Source organism: Toxorhynchites rutilus, chromosome 3 (assembly GCF_029784135.1).
Source record: "Toxorhynchites rutilus septentrionalis strain SRP chromosome 3, ASM2978413v1, whole genome shotgun sequence".
Lineage (NCBI taxonomy): Eukaryota > Metazoa > Arthropoda > Insecta > Diptera > Culicidae > Toxorhynchites > Toxorhynchites rutilus.
Genome location: NC_073746.1, coordinates 125,825,757 through 125,851,549, shown reverse-complemented (window position 1 = coordinate 125,851,549; position 25,793 = coordinate 125,825,757). Strand labels below are relative to the sequence as shown.

General features: G+C 40.2%; 2 protein-coding genes across 10 annotated transcripts in view; one reads left to right on the top strand and one right to left on the bottom strand.

Annotated features, from left to right (window-relative positions):
- Nucleotides 1-397: 397 nt before the first annotated feature.
- LOC129774882 (cyclin-Y) overlaps nucleotides 398-25,793 on the bottom strand; it is a 63,189-nt gene continuing 37,793 nt past the window's right edge. For 8 of the 9 annotated variants that reach the window (XM_055778920.1, XM_055778922.1, XM_055778919.1 and 5 more), the window contains one exon: nucleotides 398-12,529. In XM_055778920.1, coding sequence (XP_055634895.1) covers nucleotides 10,792-11,817 — 1,026 coding nt within the window. In that variant the 5' untranslated portion in view covers nucleotides 11,818-12,529 and the 3' untranslated portion in view covers nucleotides 398-10,791. Of the gene's footprint in view, nucleotides 12,530-19,609; nucleotides 20,080-25,793 lie in introns of those variants that run through there. The other variant, XM_055778926.1, reaches the window with a different exon arrangement.
- On the top strand, nucleotides 24,681-25,499 carry LOC129774884 (nuclear pore complex protein Nup98-Nup96-like). Its single transcript, XM_055778928.1, has 3 exons — nucleotides 24,681-24,832; nucleotides 24,899-25,011; nucleotides 25,082-25,499. The coding sequence occupies exons 1-3, from the start codon at nucleotides 24,799-24,801 to the stop codon at nucleotides 25,214-25,216; spliced, it is 282 nt and encodes a 93-aa protein (XP_055634903.1). The 5' UTR covers nucleotides 24,681-24,798; the 3' UTR covers nucleotides 25,217-25,499.

Genomic DNA, 25,793 nt, shown 5'->3' with positions numbered 1-25,793 from the left:
TGACTTAACACCGACCATATGATAGTGAATAAACCAAAATCGCGCTTCTCTGTGGAAAGGCAAGGTCGTGAGAATGAATTACATACATATATGTTTTCGTTCGACTCATTACATTCATCACATTCAAATGAGAAGGAATAGCTTCTTGTTTGAGAATGAACCCTTTCGGATCGCAATTTGAAGATGTTAACCAATTTCAAACGATCGAGCAATATTTTGTACACATTGTCAGGAAAACATACAGGAAAATTAAGAAAGTAGTCACAATAACTGGCTAAAAGCATGATAAGTGTTTTTTCAATCAGACGACCTGGAGAGACTCCCCCCCCCAATTTATGTGCACCTTATGATTTTCGGATACAAGTAGGAACGGTTGTGAAAATTAAAATAATGTTGGATGTTTTCATTTTATTCTTTGATACCTTCTCTTCTTGCAATAGCTTTAGTTACATAAAAATTGGTACGATACTATCTCTCTAGTTTTCCACATCCTGTTACCGATGTCACTTTTTGAGTCATCCTTGAATCCATCGTTAGAAACTACACATTCTGCTCTGATGATTTTCTCCCCAAACATATTCTACCCATTTATTTTTCTTTTCCATCACGCATCTAAATTGAAGTAATTTGCTTTGACTAAGGACATAAACGATGGAAAATACATGACTGTTATTTGCTTACTTCACTATCATCCTATCGCTATTGATTAGAGTTTATGCATCTAGTATTTTAGGATCCTTTCTTTCTTTTTTCCTTAGGAAACGTTTTCGGTAATAAGAATAAGAAAACGAACAAAAAACAATGCAGCAGACTTGTGTTTATCAGTAGCGCTTACCAACTGAGAAAAAACAATACACATGACTTGATACTCTGATGCGCTACGTTTTATTTCGCAAGATTTCTCCGACAATCGAACTTCACACAATTATTTTACTCGTTACTTGTATTACTCAATTTTCGCATCAATAATATCTAGATAAATCTACAATTTACGGTACGCATCTATCCAATGAGTCCACTACCTTCAGATTTTTTGTTTTTGAGTTTTGCAATACGGCGCTAAAAATTAGTTAGTGACGGCATTATAATTACTTTCGGTTTACTTTTTATTTTTCGTTTTTTTAGAGTTTACTATATGTGTTTATTACTTTTCTTGTTTTTAGTTAGTGTATATCTAGTCTATATGATTTGTTTCACGTGTACGAGTTTGCAAACGCCTACGCACACCAGAGGGTTCCGTTTCTATGTCGTTCTCACCAGATACTATGTTAGTCCGGTTTCGGTTTTCATTTCCCGGAAAAATGGTTCGTGTTCGTACTGTTTAGTTACTAGTCATCGGTTTACCGGAAATGTTTCATATCTTTCATTTTGATTCATCAGCTAATACTTCTAATAATACCAGTTGGGACTACTATTTCCCACTCTAAACTTTTTGCATTTGTTTGATCAAAATTGAATTTGATGGATGAAATTTGTTTAGGACTAAAATAACAGCGCTCGTTCCCCCAACCGGAATGTGCACAGGTGAAAGTTGGAGCTTCGGATATGAAACTAAAGAGCCGCAAGTCATCCAACATGTTATCGCAACAATGCGTATTTCGTTCGTTTCTTATTATAGAACAGAGGTTGACTACCTTCCCACCAGGAACAGGCATCAGAGCTTCATACTTTGCTGCGTATTGTTATACTAGGCACATTCACCTTTTTAGGCCTTCTGCAAGTCATCAGAAAAAATGCCATCCGTGGCGTCCGGGTAGTGGGTAGGCAATCATTTTGTTCGGAAAGCGATAAAAGGAGAATTGCCAGCATATACACTGTAGTGAAATACACTGCTTCATTCAAAAAAAAAAAGCTGTCAAATAAAACGTAATTCGGTACATGGAATTTGTCAATGTGCCTGTTAAAAATATCATCTGGCAGCTCTGATACGCAACATCACCAATTGCGTGACAAAACAAAACCAAACTGCATTGTTGACTTTGTGTTGTCTATCTGTTTGTACTTTCACACAGAATTTGGAAAAAAATAGTATGCATTTCTGGTAAAAATTTTCAAATCCTATAAAAATAGTACTTCGTGCATTTATTTCAGGTAATTCTTCAATATGATACACCGTGAAAGTTAGGCATCTTGCACAAATTACGTAACGCTGAAAATCCCGATTTTGGACCCCCTCCCCCCCTACGTGACGCAATTTCCTATCTCTAATACACAGTAATAGCGAATTCGTTTTTAAAACTGAGTCAGTGCCACACTGACTCTGTAATAAAAAAAAGTTTTCAGTTTCACGAATGCGGTGGTTTGTTGGTGTGCGTTATATAGTCTGATTTGTTTATATTTGCGACGACAAATGTACAGTGTCGAAGTCTGGTGGCGATATTAGTGCTTGGGAGGTAAATTATTCTCTATCAGATAAGAAGGGCCAAGTGCAGTGTAAAAATATAAAAGTTTGAATGACATTTTTTACTTCATATTGTTTGATTACCTAACACATGTAGTCCTGACACTCACTTAACCATTTGTCGATGCATTTCCTGTTTGTTCCACAAATAATTACTATTATAATATAAAATCATCGTTAGACACAGTTCTCGTTCAATGTTTCTGCGATATCGGAAAAAACCCTCTTATTTCATCACATAAAATAAATATTCGATACGTTAAAGTAAATTTTCATTCATAATTTTGATTTTGAGAGCATGTTTATTCCTCCTGAATATCCATAATAATTTTCGCCTCCCAATGAAAGCACACGGAGCTTAATGCCGTCTACACGAATATACTCTTCAAAATCAGAATCCGAATTGGATTACGATTCCAATAATACAAAAGCAAGAGCAGTTGCTTTTCCATTTTCATAGTCTTCATTTCTAGATTTTCCAAAACAATACTCGGAACTTGACAGTTCAGTATAGTTGTATTGGTGAACCCGAGTGCCAACCCGTGAAGCATCTCAGTGCGAAACTAGCAGCTTTCGGGGCGAACTAGTGCGCAACTGAGTGAATAAAAAAACGTTTTGACAGCAGTTAGTGCGGCACTGGGGTTGAAACTGAACAAAAACGAATTCGCTATAAGTAACGCAACCTCGACCCCCTTCTCGCGTTACATAAATTGTGCACGACGCCTTACTGCAACGGTTCCTGCGAAAAAAAATCAAGACGGTATATGACAATGCAGACGAAAATCGAAGCCTTGGATCGCCCTTTCCATGATCAGAATCCGGCTGCAGTGAGAAAAAGGTCCAACCTGAGACATTCAACAGTGAAAATGATAAAAAGGATTGAGAAAAAACATTCGCGATGCAGTAATATCTGTGCCAATAATTCTTCATATGCTCGGGATTCTTTGGTGGAAAAAATGAGGCATTACGTCTTTATTGAACAAGAACGGTCTTCGAGCTAGAGTAACGGCAAAAAACGGTAGAATTGGCTGCGGTTATCCAAAAGGAAGGTACGGTTCTCTCCAAGTTCGCATCGCGAATGAGAGTGGTCTTAACAGGAAGAAAATGCCATCTCGCACGTAAATGGCAAAATGAAAAATTGGCGGGTTAAAAAATAGAACCACTCTTCTCGTTTGCAGCAATGCATTGAATGACAGTCTTTGGAAGCCCTTACTCCGTTCTTTGCGACCGTGTGCGTTGAAGGGGGCAGACTATTTACACTAGAAAGCACGGGTGACAACAACTGTATTCAAGTACAGTAAAACCCCAGCGAGCAAGCAAGAATCGCGGGGCGAATTAACAAGCCACCTGAAATGACAGTACAAAAAAACAAACATAAATCACGGAAAGCCGGCAATCACTCAACACAAAATTCTGGACTCTCAATAGTACTGACGTTTTTTATTTCGCGGCTCTCTCGCCTCTGCCGTCAGCGGGTCCCTCTCGGACACCTTCTATCGGTAGAGCTCTGTCAAGCTCCGCTCCTCGCTTAAAAAAGCTCAAACACACGATCACCAGGCCCATCATTCATCGACGACTTCAATAACCACTCACTATCCTCTAAGACCCGCATCTGAATCATCACCCAGCACAGCACCCATTTCCAAAAGAATCTATTCCACGGGCACAATGCTAGCCGTCCAGTGGAACTCAAACAAATACTTTTAAAACCTCTGTAAAGTCGAACTACCGAAACAAGAGTTCGCCCCAACTATATTAGCCGTACAGCAAGTTCACAGAGCTGACATCCCGAAAATGGACAGTCTTTGGGTGGTCGATACTGCTGGGTACTGAACGAGCAATCAAACATTTACCGTTCTGTTGCAATGGGAATCGGACTTTTCACTACTCTGAGGTGAATCTCGATACAGAGCTTCCAGCGATTGCTGTGAAAATTGACTACCCGTTTCTCGTGACAATCATACGGAACCAGCTGCATCCTGCGGAAAACAACCGGCTCAACCTCCCAAACATGGGATAGCAACAATTACAACCAGCGTGGGATTGACACTGCAGAGCGTTGAACGACGGATTTCCTACTTTCATACGCGCTAATACAGAAACGACGATAGATTTGAGCTTCACATGTTCTAATCTACTCCCCCTTCTACTGTGGCGATCGCATACCGATCCGATGGGGAGCGACCACCACCCCATCATCATCCGGGTTGACGATAAACCTTCGGCGCTCACTAGGCGCCCACGGTGGCGGTACGATCAAGCAGACTGGGCAGTTTCTCAAACTAACGTTGGTGAAATGCTGTACCATGGCAGAAACCCCGGACCAATAACTATGGGACAATTCTCAAAAGGGTTATTCGCAGCGGCATCCACATCAATACCGAGGAGCAGCTCTGTCCCCTGCAGGAGAGAAGTATCATGGTGGTTCCCTGAAGTGGAAGTTGCAGTGAAATCGAGGAGGAAGGCTCTACGGGAGACTAAGCGAATACTCACTGTGCACAAAGAGACAACAGCTGAATCCTAGAGCGAGCAGCTGGGAGACGTTCATCGACGGTGAGTCTAGCGACAACATCCCGGCCGAGCTTTGGTAGGATGCCTTCTCAGGGAAAAGAAAATGCCAAAGCATTACTCTGTCCATGGCGTAACGAGATAAGGGGGGGGGAGGAGGTCGAGGTTGCGTTACATTCTGTGTATTAGAGATAGGAAATTGCGTTACGTAGGGGGGAGAGGGGGGTCCAAAATCCGGATTTTTAGCGTTACGTAATTTGTACACGACGCCTTAGAAGAAGCACCTCCACGACAACTTCGATAACCAATTTTCCAAAATCTTTGATGATGACCTTAACCGCATCTCAATCAACCAATCCAACCTCGCGAACTCGCCCTGGCACTGGTCATCGGTCGCCAAGGGTGAATCAGCTGGACCGAATAAGGTTGGTTACCCGCTTTTAGATGACCCTAGCAGGCAAGAAATTGTTGGAAATCTAAAACCCTCCGGAATGGTTTCAAGAATAGATCAAGAAACCATTCAAAACCGGACGCTCTCCGGATGGCTATCGTGCCATATCCCTTACCAGTTGTGCCTTTAAGAACATGGAGAGGATAATCAACCGATGACTGATCGGTCAGAAGGACGGAAAATTTTCACCCCAAACTAGCTGCACTAGACTTTGCCAAAGCGTGCAATAAAGCCTGGATTCCAACTGTCTTACAACAGCTGAACGCCTGAGGGATCTCTGGTAACATGTAACGCTTCGTGAAGGGCTTCCTGAGCCTCCATTCTTTTCAAGTAATCACTGGAAACCAACAATCGAAGATTTTTACAGAAGAAACAGGGCTCCGTGGCATGCTAGCCGTTACGCTCTTTCTTGTGAAGATGAATGGTATTTTCACAGACCTACCAAGAGACATTCAAATCTTCGTGTATGGTAACCATTCGATTTATCAAGGGAAGCCTTCAGCTCTCAGTATCCGTTCGTACAATTTGCCGCAGGATCAGGGAACATAGATTGCAAAGCAAGTTCGCTCGTAAACTACCATACATCAGTCCCACAAATAAAAAAAAATACGGCTAGAGTTCGCAATAAAAATCTCAACAAGTCGGTATCTTTTTGGAAACGTGTTTTGTAGACTGAAGAATCGAAAGTTTAAGATATTTAATCCGAAACGGCGAATGAAAGTTTGGAGAAAATCAGGTGAAGCGCTGTAGATCGTCATCTACAGCCTACGGTAAAGCACGTTGGAGGAAACATCATGGTTTGGGGCTGATTTGCCTGGGCTGGCGTAGGAAACTTGGAAACAAATCAACGGCATAATGACAGTTGACGCCTACATTGACAATAGAAATCTTCGTGAATCCGTAGCAAAAAAAAAACCGGTGTAGGCGAAGACTTCATTTTTTAACAGGAAAATGACCCTAAACATACTGCCAAAAAAACTAAGGCTTTTTTCAAGTCTAAGCGGTGTTCTGAAATAACTCAATGTCCAGATTTGAGCCTTTTTGAAAATCTGTGGGCTATTCTGGACAATAAGGTGGACAAAACTGGCGCAACAAACAAGGACACGTACTTCACAGCATTTTCGAGAGTCTCGAAGGAGATTAACGCACACGATCTGAAAAATTTGATGTCCAAACGTCTTTAGTAGGTGATTGAGGCTCACGATGGTCATATTCCATACTGAAGATCTTAAGTTAACGTCATCACATTGTTTTTTCGTTATGAATTTTTAAAGTGGTTTTTTTCTTGCCATCTTGTTTTATGGACACATTTCACTAATTTGCTTCAGAAGCTTTGATTTAAGAATAAATTGACTACACTGTTGTTTCAATTTTTGTGTACATACCTTACTAACTGTTATAATATAACGATCTACCCCCTTTTCACAAACATTGTTCATTTATGTCTCATGATATTAGGCTGGGGAAATAGTTATCCATTATTTTTGGGTGAAATTAAAAACAATTTATAATACGCTTCGGGTTGTCGATTTGGATCAAATATGTACCGTTTTGTTGAAAAATTTGTTGTCATTCTAAAGGTAGCTTCATAATGTCTCTATCATAGAGGTCTTGGTCCTTATTGGCGAAAAACCCCCGAAGCCTCGCGGTACCTGAGGGTCTGGGCAACACCTGGCAGCGATGGTGTTCAGAACTTCTGGCACAAGGAGCCGACCGTCGCACATCCAAAGATAGCTGAGTACTTCAACAAGGAGCTACGTGTCCCACATAACCTTTCTGAATTCGCCACCCATGGCGTCACTTTCCTCATTCCGAAAGACAGCAACACGTTGAACCCATAGGAGTACAGACCGATAACGTGCCTATCGAGTTTCTATAAAGGGCCCTATTCCAGAAAACGAAACGAGGAGACGAGCGCTCGTCTCGTTTGTTTTCATATTCCAGAAGCCGAGCTCGACTAAAAACAGACGAGTAGCTCGTCTGGTTCGACGACCGTTTGCCCGCGCTCGTCAATGAATCAGTCGAATCGTCTAGTTTGTCTGATGTGTTTGTTCACCTTGTTGATTGAAAGCATCGGTGTTCTTCTGCTCCGCCTTTATCTTAAAAAAATGTTTCACGGCTAAACTAGTATTGCATAAGCAATGTATGTTTTCAAATGCAACCATCAAATTCAATTCAGTAATTGCAAGATTTTACAGATTTTCAAACGGGCCTCTTCCAAACAACACAACCAAATTTAAACATTCTAAACATTGAACTCATATCCGGGGATGCTAGATGACTGTTTTGAATATATTAACACGGCACGAAAAGGGTCTTCACATATTGAACGGAAATGAGTAATTCAAAACAACTACTTTATTGGAAATGCATATATATAGATTTAAAATTTTTGTTGAAAAATCGTTGATTAGATGGACAAACATTGCTCCAATAAATCCATAATAACAAAACGTCTGAGTGATGAAACCATCTGCTCGACGAAAAATATCAATTAAACCAAAAGATATATGAAACTTATTCCTTAATAGGGCCCAAAATATTGGGCAGTATCATAACCGCCAAAGTTTTTGCTCACAACGAACAACATCACATCATCGCAAAAGAGCAGAAAGAATGTGAGAAAAATACGTATGGCTGCAAAGACCAAGCCACCATCAACGCAGCCATATTCGACCAAGCCGTATATAATCAGAGGAACCTAAATATGGCCTATATAGACTATAGAAAGGCTAATGACTCCATTCCTCACTCGTTTCTCGTCCGGGTATTGGAGATCTACAAAATTGATCCCACCGTCGTTAGGATCCTGCAGCATGCGATGAGGCAGTGGAGTATGTCTCTGCAGCTCAGCGATGGGGAGAATGTGTTGCAGTCTAGAACAGATATTCCAAGGCGACTCTTTCAACCCGCTTTGGTTTTGTCTGGCACTGAACCCCCTCAGTAGAACGCTCAATAGAAACGGTTATGGCTATAAGATAAGGTATAGGGACGGCGCCTACAAAGAAGTGACCCATAACTTCTACATGGACGGTCTCAAGGTCTACGCTGATTCACGTCAGGGTCTAGGTGTAGCTATCCGGGTTGTCGAAAAAATAAGCAGGGACATCTGCATGGAGTTCGGCAACCACTGTGTCCATCTGTTGAATGGACAACTTACCGAATCCGGAGACTACGAGGCCTATGACGGCGAGTTGATAGGAGACATGGTTCGTGGCGAATCCTATAAATATCTTGGATTCCGACAGCTCACCGGGATTCGCCACTCCGACATCAAGACCAACACATTCGCGGTTCCCCTGCTGACCTTCAGTTTTGGAGTGGTCAAGAGGAGCAACACTGACTTAGAATACCTTGAGAGAAGGATGAGGAAAGCATTCAAAGAGGTCGGAATGCACCATCCTCAATCGGCACTGGAACACATCCGCCCAGATATAATGGTTTACGACAAGAGCGACCGCAGAGTCACCATCATCGATGTCGCTATTTCGCTGAACCAAACTCTGGAGGAGACCCACGATCGCAATGTTTGTAAGTACCGCCTATTGGCCGTGGAACTTAAAGAACTGTGGGGGCTAGGAGAGGTTCCAAGTATTGTTCCAGTCGTTCTCCCTGGAACCGGAACTGTCCCGAAAACTCTTCTGGAAGCGGTGTTGAACATGGAGAAGAAATTGGACGGCATTCAAAAGTCGGTCATCCTTGGCACCTGCGTGAATGTTCGACAATTCGTCGGTCAGCACTAAAAAGCACGCGCATGCAGATACGTGCATTCCGCAGAGCCGTTCACAATTTCAGCTGTCTGGCTTGCATTTTCAAATTTATAAAAGCAAAAGTGTTAAATGTACCGAATTTTCTCTTTGTTGACCTCTATTGTTAACACCCTGTAACTCACAACTGAATGGAGCAAACAAAAAACAGCAAAAGTTTTTTTAGGGTGAAATGTCACCTTTACAACGAACGAACCTAAACTTCAAAACGTATGATCAATATTATGCGATATATTGATCACTAAAGCCAGCTACCGAGAAAATAATGGATAGCTTTTTCCCCAACCTAATATGTTTTATCAATACAATAATATTTACTCGTATTAACGTAAACCGAAAAAGTAAGAGCCCACCACACACTGACAAATTCCGGGAAGGCCTATAGAAGCATTGTGGAACTCGTTTCCGTGGATAACGAAGGATAATCAAGGTTCTACTGTACTTTGTAGAAATTCCTATGGTAAGAAACACGTCGTTATGTTGTGATGCAAGCTCTACAATGTGTGTAACCACAGTACAGATCAGAAGAAATTTCTTTGACGAAAAATCTTCCAGCCGCTCTGAAGGGACAACACGGATATTGTATAAACATTTACAACGGAATCCCGCCACAGGTGTTGTACTCTCTTGTTTGTTTCGTCCTCTCATAATATATAATAACCTTTAACTCTTATTACTCTTTTTGAATTAATATTTATGAATATTGATTAGTCAAATGTTATTATATACGTTTGCCGGGTCAGCTATCAAGGAAATAAAATCTGATCGGCCCAAAAAAAAACTGTTTGAAAAGCGAAAAATATTCAAATGATGGGTTATTCTTTTGAGTAACAGGTGTCGAAAACTGTACCTTTTCTGTCTACGTGTGATGTAAACAGAGAAAAAAGTATTTTAAAAAAGCTTCAGTTTCGTTATTGAACAACAATACCACAAAAGATATAAGTATAAAAAATATGTTATCACGAGTGCCCCGGAGATCACTAATAACTCGTGCCTCTGCGTTTGAGACTAATAGTTTTTGGTAAATTGTTTAATTTCTTCCGAAGTATTCGCTTTATGAATAGTTTACCAATGTACATAAAATTATTACTAAAGCCAGTAATACAAACATAATCTCTGAGACGAACCAGCCCAGGAGGCTGAAAGTCTCAAAAAAAAACATATTCTGGAGTACTATAGAATAACACTGTTTTTTAGATGAACACAATGCAAAATATGAATTCGAACAAGCTAATTTTCTAAATCCTAATCAAATTCCATCACATCAAAATAGTTTTAGAATTCTTTCAACAGCAAACACCCTCTCTATTTGGTTGGAAGGGTTCTCTACATATGATATCATGTGTGTGTTTTTCTTGTTTGGCGTATTGCAACCGAACTATTTCCGTCTTTCGAGTAAATACATATAAAATACGGCCAGACGCAATGGTCCAAGCCGCCGTCTCGCATTTTCCGTGCGCTTGCAAGTTTTGTTTAATTGATCTCATCATTGCTTGTCATGCTAGAACGACAACACTCTCTATTTGGCGCACTAGCGATTTTGCAACACGTGGTGTTGTGTTCGCTTTCATCCGTTCATCTCTACTAAGCACTACTTTTCTAAACTTGGCCTAAAATGAATATTACACCGAGCGCACAATCACACCCACCACCTCCCTGTGGAATCACGATAGAATGGCAACACTCCGCCTCACGTTGCCCTGTTGATGGATGTTATCGATGGAGGACCACTTCTTTATGCCGTTCTTCAGCGCCTCGGCAGTCGCTTTGTCCTGCATTACCCGGGACATGGCCTCCAGTTTTTGGGCTCGCTCCTTCGACAGGGGTTCCGTCGGGAATGACAGATCGTTTGCTTCGGCGAGCGTTCTCAGATCGAAATAGTACTTGGCGTACACGGACGAGGGTACGTTGATATTAAACTGTAGCAGTTCGAGAAATTGTCGTTCGAGCTCGTTCATATCCTCAACGGTTATGTCTTTCAAAATCTGGCAGTAGTCGACGTTCCATACCGCCTGATCGTCCCACACCTTGGAAGCCAGCAGAATTGCACCGAGAACTATTCGCTTCCAGTTGCAGGGCGCGATGTCCAGCTCTGCGTACGTAAGCAACCGTTCCAAGTATATGAGAGTGATGATGGCACATTCAGCAGTCAGCTGGGCAGCATTGAACAGCGTCCGGACAAATTTGTATATCTGCCTATGTTCGGGGTTGTGCTGATCATAATCTTCTGGAACGGGGTCCCTGGTAAGCGGGTGAAGCTTCTCGTCGAAAATATCTATCCTTCGTTCACTTGTGCGGGTTTTTATGTGATAGTAGATCGCCAGCGATACGCACTTCACAGTGTTCTTGAGATTCGGCTGCGACACCGTCGAATCGTCTAGATAGATTGTGGAACATGAACTACTTTTCTTCAGCACAGCTCCTCCCTGGGGAGCTATCTGGTGCTGGGATCTTTTCCTCGTCATTCCATTTTCTAAGCTCTGTTTCGAACGCTCGAGGAACATCGTCCCCGCCGATGGATCCACCGATGGGTCGTGCTCTCCATCATCCCCTTCCCGTTCGGAAATGTGTTGCAGATTGTTTGTGGAAAGTTCACCCTCCGGCAGGTGCTCTTCAAACACCGGCACTTCCTTGGCTTTCCGCGTCGGCGGAGGACTCGAGTACGAACAGCAGGAGTTTTTGTTGCCCATTCTGCAGCCTTTCGATTTACGCACACCTTACACACTAATTCGAACAAGACTGTGCCATGGTTTTCAGATAATCCCTATAAAATAGCAATACGCCTCCCTTCTGTGTGTTCTTGTTTGCCTCTCTATCACTGTCTCATGCAAATAACTTTTTGGCTTATCACTGATTTTGGGAAGCGTTTCCTTATCAGGCTTTCCTTACGTTCGACCGTCCAATGCGATAAAATGTACACCAAATCTCTGTTGTGCCAACACGGTTACTAATATCAAAATAACTCTGTATACATAAATTTATTTTTTACAAATGTTTTTAATTTTTGCTCTTAAGTTGGTATATAAAATATATGTGTGACTAGGACTTTACCGGCTTTATCGGTTAACCTAAAATTCAGTTTTTTCTCCTATTTTCATTGTTTTTAATTACAATCTTAAGCGGTAGAATTTGGCACTGGTTCTTAATGGGTTAGATGTGTTTCACAGAGCTGCGGTAGCCGTAATTTCAGAAGCAACATTCGAGTGCGATTGCGGAGATGTCACGGAATTACTTCTCTGTGTGTGTGTATGTTTTAACTAATCCAACTTCTTGAAACTGTTTCATGCACAAGTTGTGCGAGATGTCGTGCGCCGGGTTTACCGTTGTGATATTGTTTCACACGGCGTTGGTACGGTATGATGTAGGAGTTATGAACGATGGCCACGAGATCACTAGCGGGTCCTGAAAATAAATAGAATGATAGAGATTCAATGAGATATTTTTGTAACATTCGGTTTCATATAAAATTCGTTGAGAAGGGTTATTGTTGACAAAATCATCTTCAAGGTAGGAAATCTCAATCCAATTATCAAAAGGTAGTAAAGCAATGCTCTGCTGAACGTTTAAACGACGTGCCTTCGGTACAGAAGAGAATCCTTTTTCTACAGATCAATTGACCCTCAACCAAAAAAATATTTCTCAAAAATCCACTCGAAAACTGTTGATTGCATACTATCCGTTTGATATTGATAGATGGATGCTTCACTTGCCAAATCGATTAACTACATTTTCTGAATATTATTAAATTTTAGTATTAAAGCACTTGATTAGCCCCTAACTGTATATATTCAGAACAAATTTTTTTAATAATAAGTATTAACACCACTAAATAACAAAATCTTTTTAGCCATCGAATAATAAATAATAATAAAACATATAATATTTTATCATTTTTCTTAACATCTTGTTTTATGGAGTTAATCAATTTGGCAATTGAAGCATCCAAATCTAACAGTGGCAACATAAAAAATCATCTCGTGGTCATCTCATGGTTTCTTAACTGCCCATGTCCTGTCCACTTAATAAATATTAACAGTATAAAGAGAGCCTGGAGGGTTTTTTGAATAAAAGCTTATTCCACTTGGAAAATGCTTACGTCAATTTATGTGGACAATCATTCGCTTCAACGAACATTTGTTCGCAAAGCTTGACGTAAGTACCAGGTTGCTTTATCTGTAGTATTGGTATTCATATTTCCAATAATAGTCAAAATGTCTCCGTCGGTAGTTTCAATGATTGTCGAGAAAAACAAATAGGTTTGGAAGAATGTTCATGAAATGTCTGAAAGAGCTTCTCTGAATGGTAGGTGAAAATTAATCCATGACTCTGAAAGTCATCCATAAAAATGAAACGCACAGGAAAATTCACACAAAAATTCGAGACCGGAAAATCGGACTAGACCCACGCAAAGAACACGGACCAGAGATTGGAAGCTCGAGACATGGAACTGCAAGTCTCTCATTTTTTCCGAATTCTTTTGGAAATATAGAGAGTCCGCAATTTCAACAGGAGATGTGCTGGAAATTCTCGACGGTGCGATCGTTCCAAGGTGGTTATACCATCTACCAGAGCAGTAGCAACACACATGAGTTGGGTACAGGTTTCATGGTGATGCGGAAGATGCCGAAACGGTTGATTGGCTGGTGGCCAATCAACGAAAGAATGGGCAGACTGAGGATGCGAGGCCACTTCTTCAACAACAGAATTATCAACGTCCACAGCCCCCATTTAGATGACGATAAAGTAGAATTCTACGTGAATACGATCGCTGCCACAACATCAAAACCGTCATCGGTGATTTGTATGCTCGGGTCGGCCAAGAGGATGAGTTCAGACCGGTAATTGTTAGGTTCAGCACCTATCCGCGAAACAACGAAAACGACTAAGATTTATCGACTTCGCTGCCTTCAAGAACATGGCCATACGTAGCACTTTCTTCCAGCAGAGCCTCCAAAACCGTTACAACTGGAGATCACCCCAGCAAACGGAAACACAAATTGACCACGTTATGATCGATGGTCGACATTTCTCAGATATCATCGACGTCAGAACCTATCGTAGCGCTAACATCGATTCAGACTACTACCTGGTGATGTTCAAACTGTGTTCTAATCTGTCAGCCGTCAATAACATAAGACATCTGCGCTCACCACGGCAGGCTCCTACGACAACTGCAGGAGCCGAACGTTGCTGCAACATACTCACAGCCAGTCTTCAGAAAACGATGCACTGCACTTAAGTTCAATTTTCATCAGCGCGCGATCATAACAAACACGTATTCTCTCTTGATACGGAGTGTATCAAATTCATAAACAAGAGAGCGCCAAATGAACACTTGTGTGATGCGCGCCTCATTTTATACACACACATCAAGTTCTAGCGCCCGTTTTGTCTTCGCTCGTTCTAAGCAAAGTATAAATAAAATTGCGCACCTCCATACCAACCGTATGAGCTTGTGTGAAGAAAAATGACTCAATAGAGAAAGCAAACCAGATTCAAGTGCGGTATAAAACAGGTATAGAAATACGGCGCAAAATACAGTGTAAAGCACGGCGCAAAACTCGGTGCAAAAACAGTGCTGACAACAAAACATTTGATCTGTGTTTCGGAACATGCCCATTCGCCAGAGCGCATACAAGGAGTGATAGCTCAACTGAGTACAAAAATATTGTTACACATCAACACCACGTTGCATTCTGGAGACTGCTCACAGCGCCTTGAACCTGCATTACCGGGGTAGACAAGCTGGATGTTGCTCCCCTCGATGAATGCTGTAACACCCTAAAGGCAGTAATTAGCAGTACAGCAGAGATCATCATTGTGTATGAACAACGTGGCCAGCGGAATGAATGGCCTACAAAATTCTGCCTCAGATGTCATTTCGCCGTTCATCGTCAATAGTAAACAAATTTGTGGGAAATTATCGGATTAATGCCCGGTTGCTCATCGACGGATCAGATTTTTACACTGTGGCAAATCTCCCAAAAGTGCCGTGAGTATTAAATCCTACGCACCACATTTTCGTCGAAATCGAAGCCGTATGTGATACAATCGATCGGCGACAGCTATGGAGAATAATTGACGAACACAGCATTCCCCAAAAGCTGACAAGACTGATTCAGGCAACGATGAACGGTGTGCGGTGCGTGTACGGATTCCAGGCGATCTGTCGGAATCGTATGAACATCGACAAGACGATGGACTCTTCTGTCTGCTCTTCTACGTGGCGCTGAAAGATGTTATGCAGAGAGCGCGGGCTTAAACATGCGGGCACTATTTTCAACAAGTCTAGTCAGTTTATCTGCTTCGCTGGCGACGTGACCATAATCCGAAGAACACATGCGACGGTAGCGGACATATAAAGTTGATTGAAACGCGAAATATGGCTTGGGATTAATACTTCTAAGACTAAATACATACTAACAGAAGGGACTGATCGTAACAGAATTTCTCTTGATATGGATATGAATTTGTCTACCTTGGCTCATTGATAGCAACTGACAACAACAACAGCCGCATAATCCCTAAGGTCCAACAAACTCCGACCTCGTACAAAGTGTAACAAATAATTCGACCGGTTGTTCTCTATGGGCACGAAGCATGGACGATGCTCGAAGAGGAGTCACAAGCACTTGGGTAGACTGTACACATCGTAGTTGCTCTCCTTGATTGGCCTGAACCGACGAAATTGCACAGAGAGCACTCTGAATGACGCTTGAGAGTATCGAACCATTCTCTTTGTACAGGTTTCGGTGATTCGAGCTTCAAATAGTCAATAACGAAGCCGGCCACGTCATTACAGTCACCAGGGGAAGAGAAGGAATGTTAGTATGATATTCGCCACCTGAAGACCAGAAGAGTCGCCTCTATAGCGTGCAATTTCCAAAGAAGATATTGTTTGTTAGTGGTTGAGGGTTGAGGAGGTCTAGGTTATGAAAATCAGAATTCACTATGGTAAGTGATGTGATTATGTGAACACGAACTATCGACCGCTCGACGAAACAAAAAATCTAAAATCAAGAGCATTTCGAAGCGGCAGAAGTATTAAATGTTGACCTGAAAAGGTCTTCTTTGCAGTAAGATCGGTACTGCGGTAAGTGATGTGATTCTGTAAGCGTGCAAAAACCATTTCGTAGCGGAGCTGAAAATATTGAAGGGTGACCTAAAAAGGACTTCTCCGTTTGACGAAATGAAAACTCTAAAATCAAATACATTTGGTAGTAGTTGAAGATATTAAATGGTGACCTGAAAAGGTCTTCTCTGTTCGATGAAACTTCAAATTCAAATTTATTTGGCAGCAGCTGGCGATAATAAAGCGTGATATGAAAAGGTCTAATCTGTAATAGGATCGGAACTACGGTAAGTGATTTGCACTTCGCAGCGGCTGAAGATATTAAACCTGAAGCACGGCCAACCTGGAAAACTCCTCTAACATAAGTTGGACCGCCGACATATTTGTTTCTTAATCGCGCTCTTAGAAGATTGACATTAAATCGAATAAGTAAATTTTAAATTGCCCGACACTCCACTGTATGATGACTTCAAGCTTCCTTCTGGCACAGTACCGTACACCTTCCAATCAAAACACTAAAGTAATGAGGAAGTTTCATCGAAGTACGGCACAAAGTTCAATACGACTCTACCTCTTTCGCTTCGCTAAATAACCCGATTCCAAATTTTTCATAAAAACACTGCTCTGTACCATGTACAGGTCGGACTCGAATATCCGGAGACTCGATTATCCGGAATGGCGCCTTGTACTTTTTTTCACAACCCCATTAATATGGAAAGGGCTCGACTAATAGAATACAGTTATTTATGAATGCAAATCCAAGATGGCGGCCACTACAAAATGGCGGATTTAATCTTTTCTCAGAACCCTATCAATATTGGTATCAAATGAAATGATTTAACTAATAGAATACAGTATATCATCAAAATATCCCGAAAAAAATTAGGTAAGAGATAAAAATTTAAAAAAAAATTTTTTTTTGAATGATTTTAATGTACTGAAAGCTAGAAATTAATTGGACAAGTAGCAGTTAGTAGTTATCACATCCGTTCCTTCATTAATCTAGGGCAATGATGAGACTGCAATAAAATCGTGGGGTATACGATGAAACAACTAACTGTGGATAATAGAAATCCAACGTTTATTTCCTACCTAATTTTCTTCGGAATATTTTCATGATGTACTGTATTCTTTTAGTTAAATCATTTCATTTGATACCGATATTGAGGGGATTGCAAAAAATACATAGTCGACCATTTAGTGGCGACGATCTTTTTGGAATTTATGTTGTTTATTATGATTCATGTTCTTTTCTCCCCCTACAACTCTACAAGACACTCAAATATACATACAAACAGGTCAAGCTGAATGAAACCATTTAAATAGTAATTAGTTGTTTGGGGACCGCGGCCATCTTGGAATTGGATTTTTCATTATCTGCTATGTTCTACTAGTCGAGAACTTTCTTTTGATACCCATATTAATGAAGTTTTGAAATAAAATATATATTGCGCCATTTTGTGGTAGTCAAGCCCTTTCATTTGGTATTACATTGAGGCGGTCCTGAGAAAATATGTAATCCGCCATTTTGTAGCGGCCGCCATCTTGGATTTTCTTTTCCATAAATAACTGTATTCTACTGGTCAAGCGCTTTCATTCGATACCCATATTGATGGGGTTTTGGGAAAACCCATATTGATGGGGTTTTGAGAAAATATGTCCATAATCCGCAATTTTGTAGCGACCGCCATTTTGGATTTTCAAGATCATGCAATACGCAGTTTTATAATGACACTAGATATAAAGATGTGTTCCAAATTTCAGATCAATCGGTCAACAAAAAGAGGGTTAAATTTCTATTAATGTGGTACAGCGCTACAGACAAATTAACAAATTTACAAAGTTACAAAGTCACAAACATACAAACAGCTTAACCTAGATAAGGTGCTCCCGTGGCCGAGTGGTTAGCGTCCCACACTATCATGCCGGGGGTTCGGGTTCGATTCCCGTTCTGGCCGGGGGATTTTTCGTCAAAGAAAATTTTTCCGGCTTGCACTGTGGTCACGCGTATTCTAGAGCTTGCCACTCCAGAGTACAACAAGTATTACTAATAAAAATGACGCAAGTAATGCTACGTTGAGAAGGCAAAAGTTCCACTGGAACGTTAGAGCCATCCAAGAAGAAGAAGAACCTAGATAAAATGTTTAATAAATAAATGCAAATTATAATTATATTACGTTTACTGAGAGAAAATTCGTTTTTTTATGACTCGATTATCCGGAGGATTCGATTATCAGGAGTGAAGAAAAAATCAATACTCCGGATAATCGAGTCCGACCTGTATACACGAAAACATCCGGGTGAACCACGAGCTAGCGCAACTCTATGGCGAACCTAGCTTCCAGAAAGTCGTGAAGGCTGGACGAGTGCGATGGGCCATGTTGCGAGATTACAGAAAAACAGGAGAACAGCGAGCGAAGTGGTTGGACAGGATGGACCAGAACATGACAATAATTCGTGTGGCCGGTGAACTGCAGCTGTAGACCGAGTTCTTCAGCGGAACAATGTTGTGAATAAGATCCAATCTCTTCATGAGATGTAGCATCATTTTAGTATATATTATTAGCCAGTTTTATCTATAAACAGTCACCAACCGTGTTCACTCAAACTAATGAAAACTAACGATGTGAAATAATGTTCAGTATGCCAGGAGGCGTAAGCAGTTGCCGGCGCTGGTTGTTAGACTAATATGCCCTCGTATGCCTCCTTTAATTCCTATATTTTTGAAAGACGGTTCGGGAAAATTCACTTTGGAGAAATGAAATTGAATGAAACTTACAATTGAAAGCAATGATCGTCCTTTCACATGTGCAACTGGAACTGACATATAGCACATTCGAAGGATAATCGATATATCCCCTTTGAACAGTTTCAATCGTCAAGAGAAAGCGACTGCCTTCAAATTTAGAAGAAACTACAGCAGATAAGAACGAAATTGAAAAATCGATGTTTCAGTATGCGTAGAGCATAGACACAATCGAAAATGACTCTGGTTGAAGAGAAGATAAAAAGTAAAAAAGTCATTTTCATCTTTTAGTTTTGAAAGGTGAAGCGCTGATCATCAGATAACACCTTCTCCGTTTTTCAATTCTGGTCTTTTTTTATTAATCGACCCGTTAATCTATCCAGTTGTGAACAGTAGAGCTCTTAGGCCACGTGATAACACCTCATAAGGGGCGACTCCCTTCCACTCCCGTCGTATATACAGTATGACCTTATTTGAAGTTAGCCCAGGCTTTGAAGTTGTTTGTGGTGTGATCAAAATCTTTGGCAAACGATATTACAGTAATTTGTGCTCGACCTCTTGTAATATTTCATCGACTGGCCGACCAAAGCGAGGTGGATCTTTGACATCAAAATTTTTAGAAGAGAAAACGAACAAAACTATCCTACATACTGCATTTACTTACATCATCCATGTTGTGAGCTTCACAAATTTATCTGCATGTTTCTGCTGTGTACTTGTATTTTCTGTTAAGGGGTGGACCCCGGTCTGAAAAGTCGAAAAAATCGAATTTTTGTTTTTTTTTTTTTGCATTTTTGGGATGCGTATGCACTCAAAAATGTAGTCCTAAAAGGATTTTTCGATATTTGATTTCGTTGGAAAGTTACAGCCGATGGTATGAGATCACCTCAAGGGATATTGTATTGCTGTACGAATGTTTAACGCGTTTTTCTCGAAACCATGTTTTTTCAACTGGTGGTATCGATATCTCAGGATCTACTCGACCGATTTGGCTGAAATTTTTTATCAGCATGTAAAAATGAATTATCTAAATCGTTACATAGCCGTTTTTTTATATCTGATTTTTTCGATTTTTTATCAGCTTCTAAACAGCGATTTTTCATGAAAAATAACTCATTTTCAACAAAAATGGCCGCCATTTTGGCAATTAATCGAATTTTCAAAAACCCCTATGTAACGCTTTAGATATTGTCCTAAAGTTTCAAAATATTCATTGGAATTCGTTCTGCGACACTCCGTTGCTTCAAAACCGATACCAAAAGCAAGGTACCGATTTTCAGACAACATCGATGCATCCGGCTGTCAACAGCGTAATAATCATTATTCGTGCACTCAAAAAATGGAAAATACATCTTCAAACATGCCTCAAACAATAACCAGAATACCCGAGCACTTCACTCTATTACTAACATCGAAAAAAAATCACGAAAAATCATCATTTTTCGACCTTTCAGCATCACATAGCGTATTTAATCATTTTGACGATCCCAACCTTTCCTCTATCCCTGTGTATACAAATCATGTTTCAGGCAGAAATTTTCACTCTAATTATTTGAAAGAAAAATGTTACGATGCGGTACTTTGACATAACAAAATATCCCCACTGCGGATGTCATAATCAAGAATCAATATGCAAAGTACATCTCTACACAAAAATCGGCTTTGAGAGCACACAAAATGCAACCACATTCAACTGCTCCGTTGGTACTTTTCCTGTATGGTTGAATCCCTTTACATTTCACATGTGCGCCCGTTTCTCAGTGCGACATCGAACGCAATAAATAACATCACCGGAACCTAGAATGTAAGTCAGACACGGGTGCTAGCAAGGGCATCATGTCCGGTGGGATTTCCTTTGGATGATTTTTCCATTACCTGCTTCTGCTGCTGTGTGTGACTCATGCGAACGATGATTGAAAGGAGTTCTGTCGAAAGAGAAAATCTAATCCAATTCTGCCTTATAAAACCACAAAAGAATAAATTTACACACAAGTGGGGTTTGAAAGTTAATAGGAATCCGGAATTGGTTTCTATCCAACAGTTCTGTGTTCGTGCAGCGAACATTTCACTTCAGACGTCGCTTGTTGAAGTAATAAAGGTGAAAGAGGAAGCGAAATTGCCCATCCTGAAAATTGGGTGACGGTGCCAAATGGGTCGAATCAACAATTTAAGTGAAAACTAGAACGTTAGCTGTAACAGTCTGAAAACTACTACTACTGCCCTACACTCGAGGAGAATACGTTGTAATGGATTATGTAGAAGAAATGCAGTCGCAAAACTGGTGCACAGCCAGGAACCATCGCTAGATGCGGTGGATGGCGTGAAAAATTTGTTTCGTGACTTCCATTCCAAAGGACTTTGTGCAAGTAGCACCCATAGACTTCTACATGGGATCTATAATCGAGTGTGTTAGCAGGATAGTTGGTTAGCATAGCGTCACCCGGTAAGATGAAGCCATTTCGAGATTAAACTTTAAAGGAGCGATGTGAAATGTGAACGTGATGTTCGACGCCACGAAGAGTGTCTGCATGTTGCGTTGCACATGGAATCAATGTATTTGTATTATTCATTTGCCGCTCGTGCTTTGCTCGTTTAACGATTTCATGTTTGGATATGAAGGAATATTGATTGATAACAATAAAATACAAAATACATATGATAATCGGTTGAAAAATAATGCACAAATATTCTCAGAATGCGAATGGAGAGCTTAGAAAATTGAGTCAGATGACATTTGGAAGAAACACTACCGCTTATTATAAGATACCTTTACAGCATGACAACGCCGGACCACATGTTCATGGATCTGGCAAGAATGCGTTTCGGTCGGCTCTTTCTAAAGAACGGGTTCGATCCTTTGTTTCAAACAAATGCATTTTCATTTAAAAGAAAACCCATGAAGGCATATTTGTACACCTAATACATACATCAAATCCATAAGAATGAGTTTGTATAATAAACCGTCAGCAAGTAATTTTATCACAATTTTCAACACCCGAAGAAAAAACCAATGGCAAACGATCCATTGATGATAACTCATCGTCTAGCTCAGGCGCGCTGGGCCAATAGCGGCGAATCGAAAGAGTTTCAAATGTAGGTTAATCAAACATTAAGAATTACACTCACGCGACACCATTGGAAATTATGATGCACACTGTCTGAAATGTGTTAAAACAATGGAACTAACTGCCTTATGCCCAAGCAAGCGAGCAAGCAACCAAGAGAAACTAATATTCATTCGCAATTATGATACCCTTCTCTTAGGGGTACTGTTTGTTCCCTCATCTATATTCTCGAAGCTATTTGTAAGCATAAATATGTTTGAATTGGCGTGCGCCACCGATACGCCACGGCCAGTATTTATTGCCTTCGCTTTTTTTTATCTTTACCATGAATCGATCTAGCAGTATAGTCGAATAGGCATGCCTGATGGTCAAGGCAGTAAGTATCTATATAGCATGGAAGAGGGTGATGAGCGATTAATCACGCTGCGCAGCATCAAAGCCAAATAAACCGGCTGCTACCGCTGCAGTAATTGATACACTTGCGCGAACACACACAGGGCTAAAAATGGTGCAAATTCATAATTTGTTAATAAATCTATGTAATGGGTGTTTTTATAGGTTGACAACACTTTTTTATGCTGTCAATGTCATTTATTCTGTGTTTAGTTAAATTTGCTATTTCGTAACACCAGGTGCTATACCTTCCATTGTGCATATTTTTTATGAAAATCATGGTTCAATTCAAGAAACTTATTGCGTTCTTTGGCCCTTCTATAGTCGATATCGTCCATCGTGCAATTAATCCGAGCAACTATGAATCGTTGGCGCACCACTTTTACACAACACTCGCTCCGCTTTATGGACCGGTACAATCTCCGTTTTTCTTCAAAAACCATGTCGGCCAGAACGTTCGCGTATAATTGGTCTCCAACTATAAGATCATACGATTTGATATCGTTGGATTTTTTACTGTGAGGTTATGTGAAATCTCTGGTCTACGCCGATAGGTCATAGACGTTTGACGACGTGACCTCCATTTCTGTAAAAAGTAATCAAAACTTAGACTCCCGATCAAACTTTTTCTAAGCCAACCGAGGTATCCATATGCCGGAAGTGACAGCCTAATAAAAATAGAAAAGAAGTATTTTTGGAATAATGCTAGAGGCGAACATAAACGAGAGTGTGTGAGTACGACACCGAAACATGATAACATCCCTTCCCTTGATGTTATCATGTTTCCAAGGATGCAAAGGATGAACCAAGACTTAAATAACTATTCGGAGAAGATGCCTTAGCTGAAAATAATATGCGCAAGTGGTTCCCTACATTTAGAGCTTGTGATACCAACCTGAAAGACCAAGATCGATCGAACAGATCTTCCGCCACTGATGTTGACCAAATTGACACGTTGATCAACACCCTCATTCTTGTTTTCGAACGAAAAGAAATCGTTCGAAAGAATGTACCATTTGTATTCTTGTTTTCGTACGAATCAAATCCATTCATTCGAACTTTCGAAAATTGAACAATTCGAACGAATCGGCCATTCTAGTTTTCGTACGAATGTGTTTTTTCACGTGGTTTCTAAACGTCACTTTTTTCTTGCGAATTCGGTTCGATTGTTAAATCAGTATATATTCATGTTTTTCGGATAATTTGAGCTTAAGTCGTACTGATTCTGCTGTTCAATCTATTATAGAAGGAATTGAGTCATTGAGGATTATGAATATGATTCATGAACATTATTAATATTTCATTTCTTTGTGTACTTTTTATTATTGTTTTTGCTGTTTTGCAGTCCAGTTAGTAAAATTCAATAATTTTGTTGATTTTCCGGCAAAATTAACGAACGATCACTGTATGGAAGACACTTTCACCGTTGCTTTGATGAAATCTTGTATGAAATTTTATTGATGCATGAAATCTTGCATCTGATGTTTATGTTCGAAAAAGGTCTTGTTCGAACGGATTCGTACGAAAACAAGAAAGTATTTTTCGAAATTGTTCGAATCTAGTCTTTCGAACGAAAGTCAGATACGGCCGTAAACAAGAATAAGGGCGATTACACATTATCCGGTTTTTGCCGGACCGGTCTGAAACCCAAATGGCAAATTTCGACCGTACCAACCTCTTTACGGCGCCGTGATGCAGCCGTCTACTGCGACTACAATGTCCGGCGACCGGACAAGTATTATACGCGATGAAAGTAGTATAGTGTCGACATCTGGTGGAGACATCAGTTTGGGAAAGCAAATCATTCTCTATAAGATTATTAGACCTTAAGACAGTTTTGAGTTGTTTAAATTTTTAATAAAAATTTATTTCATTACTTATTTCATTTCTTATAACCCGCGGTACTGATTCTTGCTTAATCATTTCTGTATAATTTTCTTGATATTTTCACTAAAACTCAATATTGTAATATAAAATCACTATCAAACATAATTATTGTTCCGGGGTTTTTCCTCTCTTGCAAAAAACGTGCTACTCTATTACATAAAAAACATATTTTATAAGAAAAAGTTAATTTTCATTCATAATTTTTTATTTTATATATGTGTTTACTGCACCTGAAAATCCATTATCACTATCATTTCCCAAAAGCGGAGCATGACGCCCAACGCGAATTGACAGTTCTTTGTCATGTCTGTTAGTATTAGTACAATTCAGGCAATTTTTCCTCTCATGTATTAGTATGTGTGTGGTATTGACGTTTGTTTGTTTGAGTCAATTCAGAAGTCGCAAGTGATATGGATGCCGAAATTTGTATTTCGCTGCTATGGAACAAGTTAAGTGATGAACCTTTCTGATCAAAGCGAAGCAATGGTCACAGGCGCACGAGGGCATCATGGAGTATATTGCCATGGATTGTGTTATTAACGGTGGGTAGTGTGTTTCGACAAATTTATCGAGTTCTTAATTAACCTCTGTTTTTGTTTTGTTCACAGACAACTTCCCTTATTCGAAATCAGTATTGATCGAGATCAAGGATGTGAAACAAATTTCCAATTGGTTCATCAAGGGCAAAATTTTGAGCGACTTCATCCAGCTGAATGTGAAGGTCAGTTTTTGTTCAATTAAACACACCAAAATAGTTCTCTCTTTTAATTCTTATACGGTATTCCACACAGTTCGACCTGACCCGGAACACGATCTACGATGAGGTGTCCGCAACTCGACTCGAGGAACTCAAACCAAAACTGTCCGACCTGTGCTCGGCGATCAAGATTTTCTCCTGTCCGACACAAAAGTATCGGTTCAGATAGAGCGAAATCACCCAGTTGTTGGCATTTCTGATTCGTCATTCATCGCCCAGGATCCGCTTAATAACAGCTGTGCGTTGAAGCGAAATGCGTTCGAGAAGCTGCCCTTGCTCCAGGAGTACGTGCACCAGGAATTGCGACATATGTATGCCGAGCGCGTTTCTGGACGAAGAGATAGTGAGATAGTGTTTGAAGGAAAATTACTATGTAATTTTAATCGTAAGAATTATTACTGCAATGGTGGAATAAAATAGACAGTCTAGAATGGATGAATAAGCATATATTCTCTCGTTGGTAAATTCTAAGGATAATCACAGGAACTGAACACATACCACATATAATTAAGTAGCCCCCCCCAGCTTGTTACGAAATGATATAATTATTGGTTCATCAAATTGTACACTTTTCTCTAATCGTATTTCTGAGATTGTTGAAAAAATATGTGGCAACAGAGCGTGTGAAATAAATCATGCTAGTTGTGTATGTTTGGAAATAAAAGAGCTTAGCTTGTGGATAAGTACACCGCAACTGGACTAAAGTTAGTTTTTTTGTAATACTGTTTATTACAGCCATGTTTTTT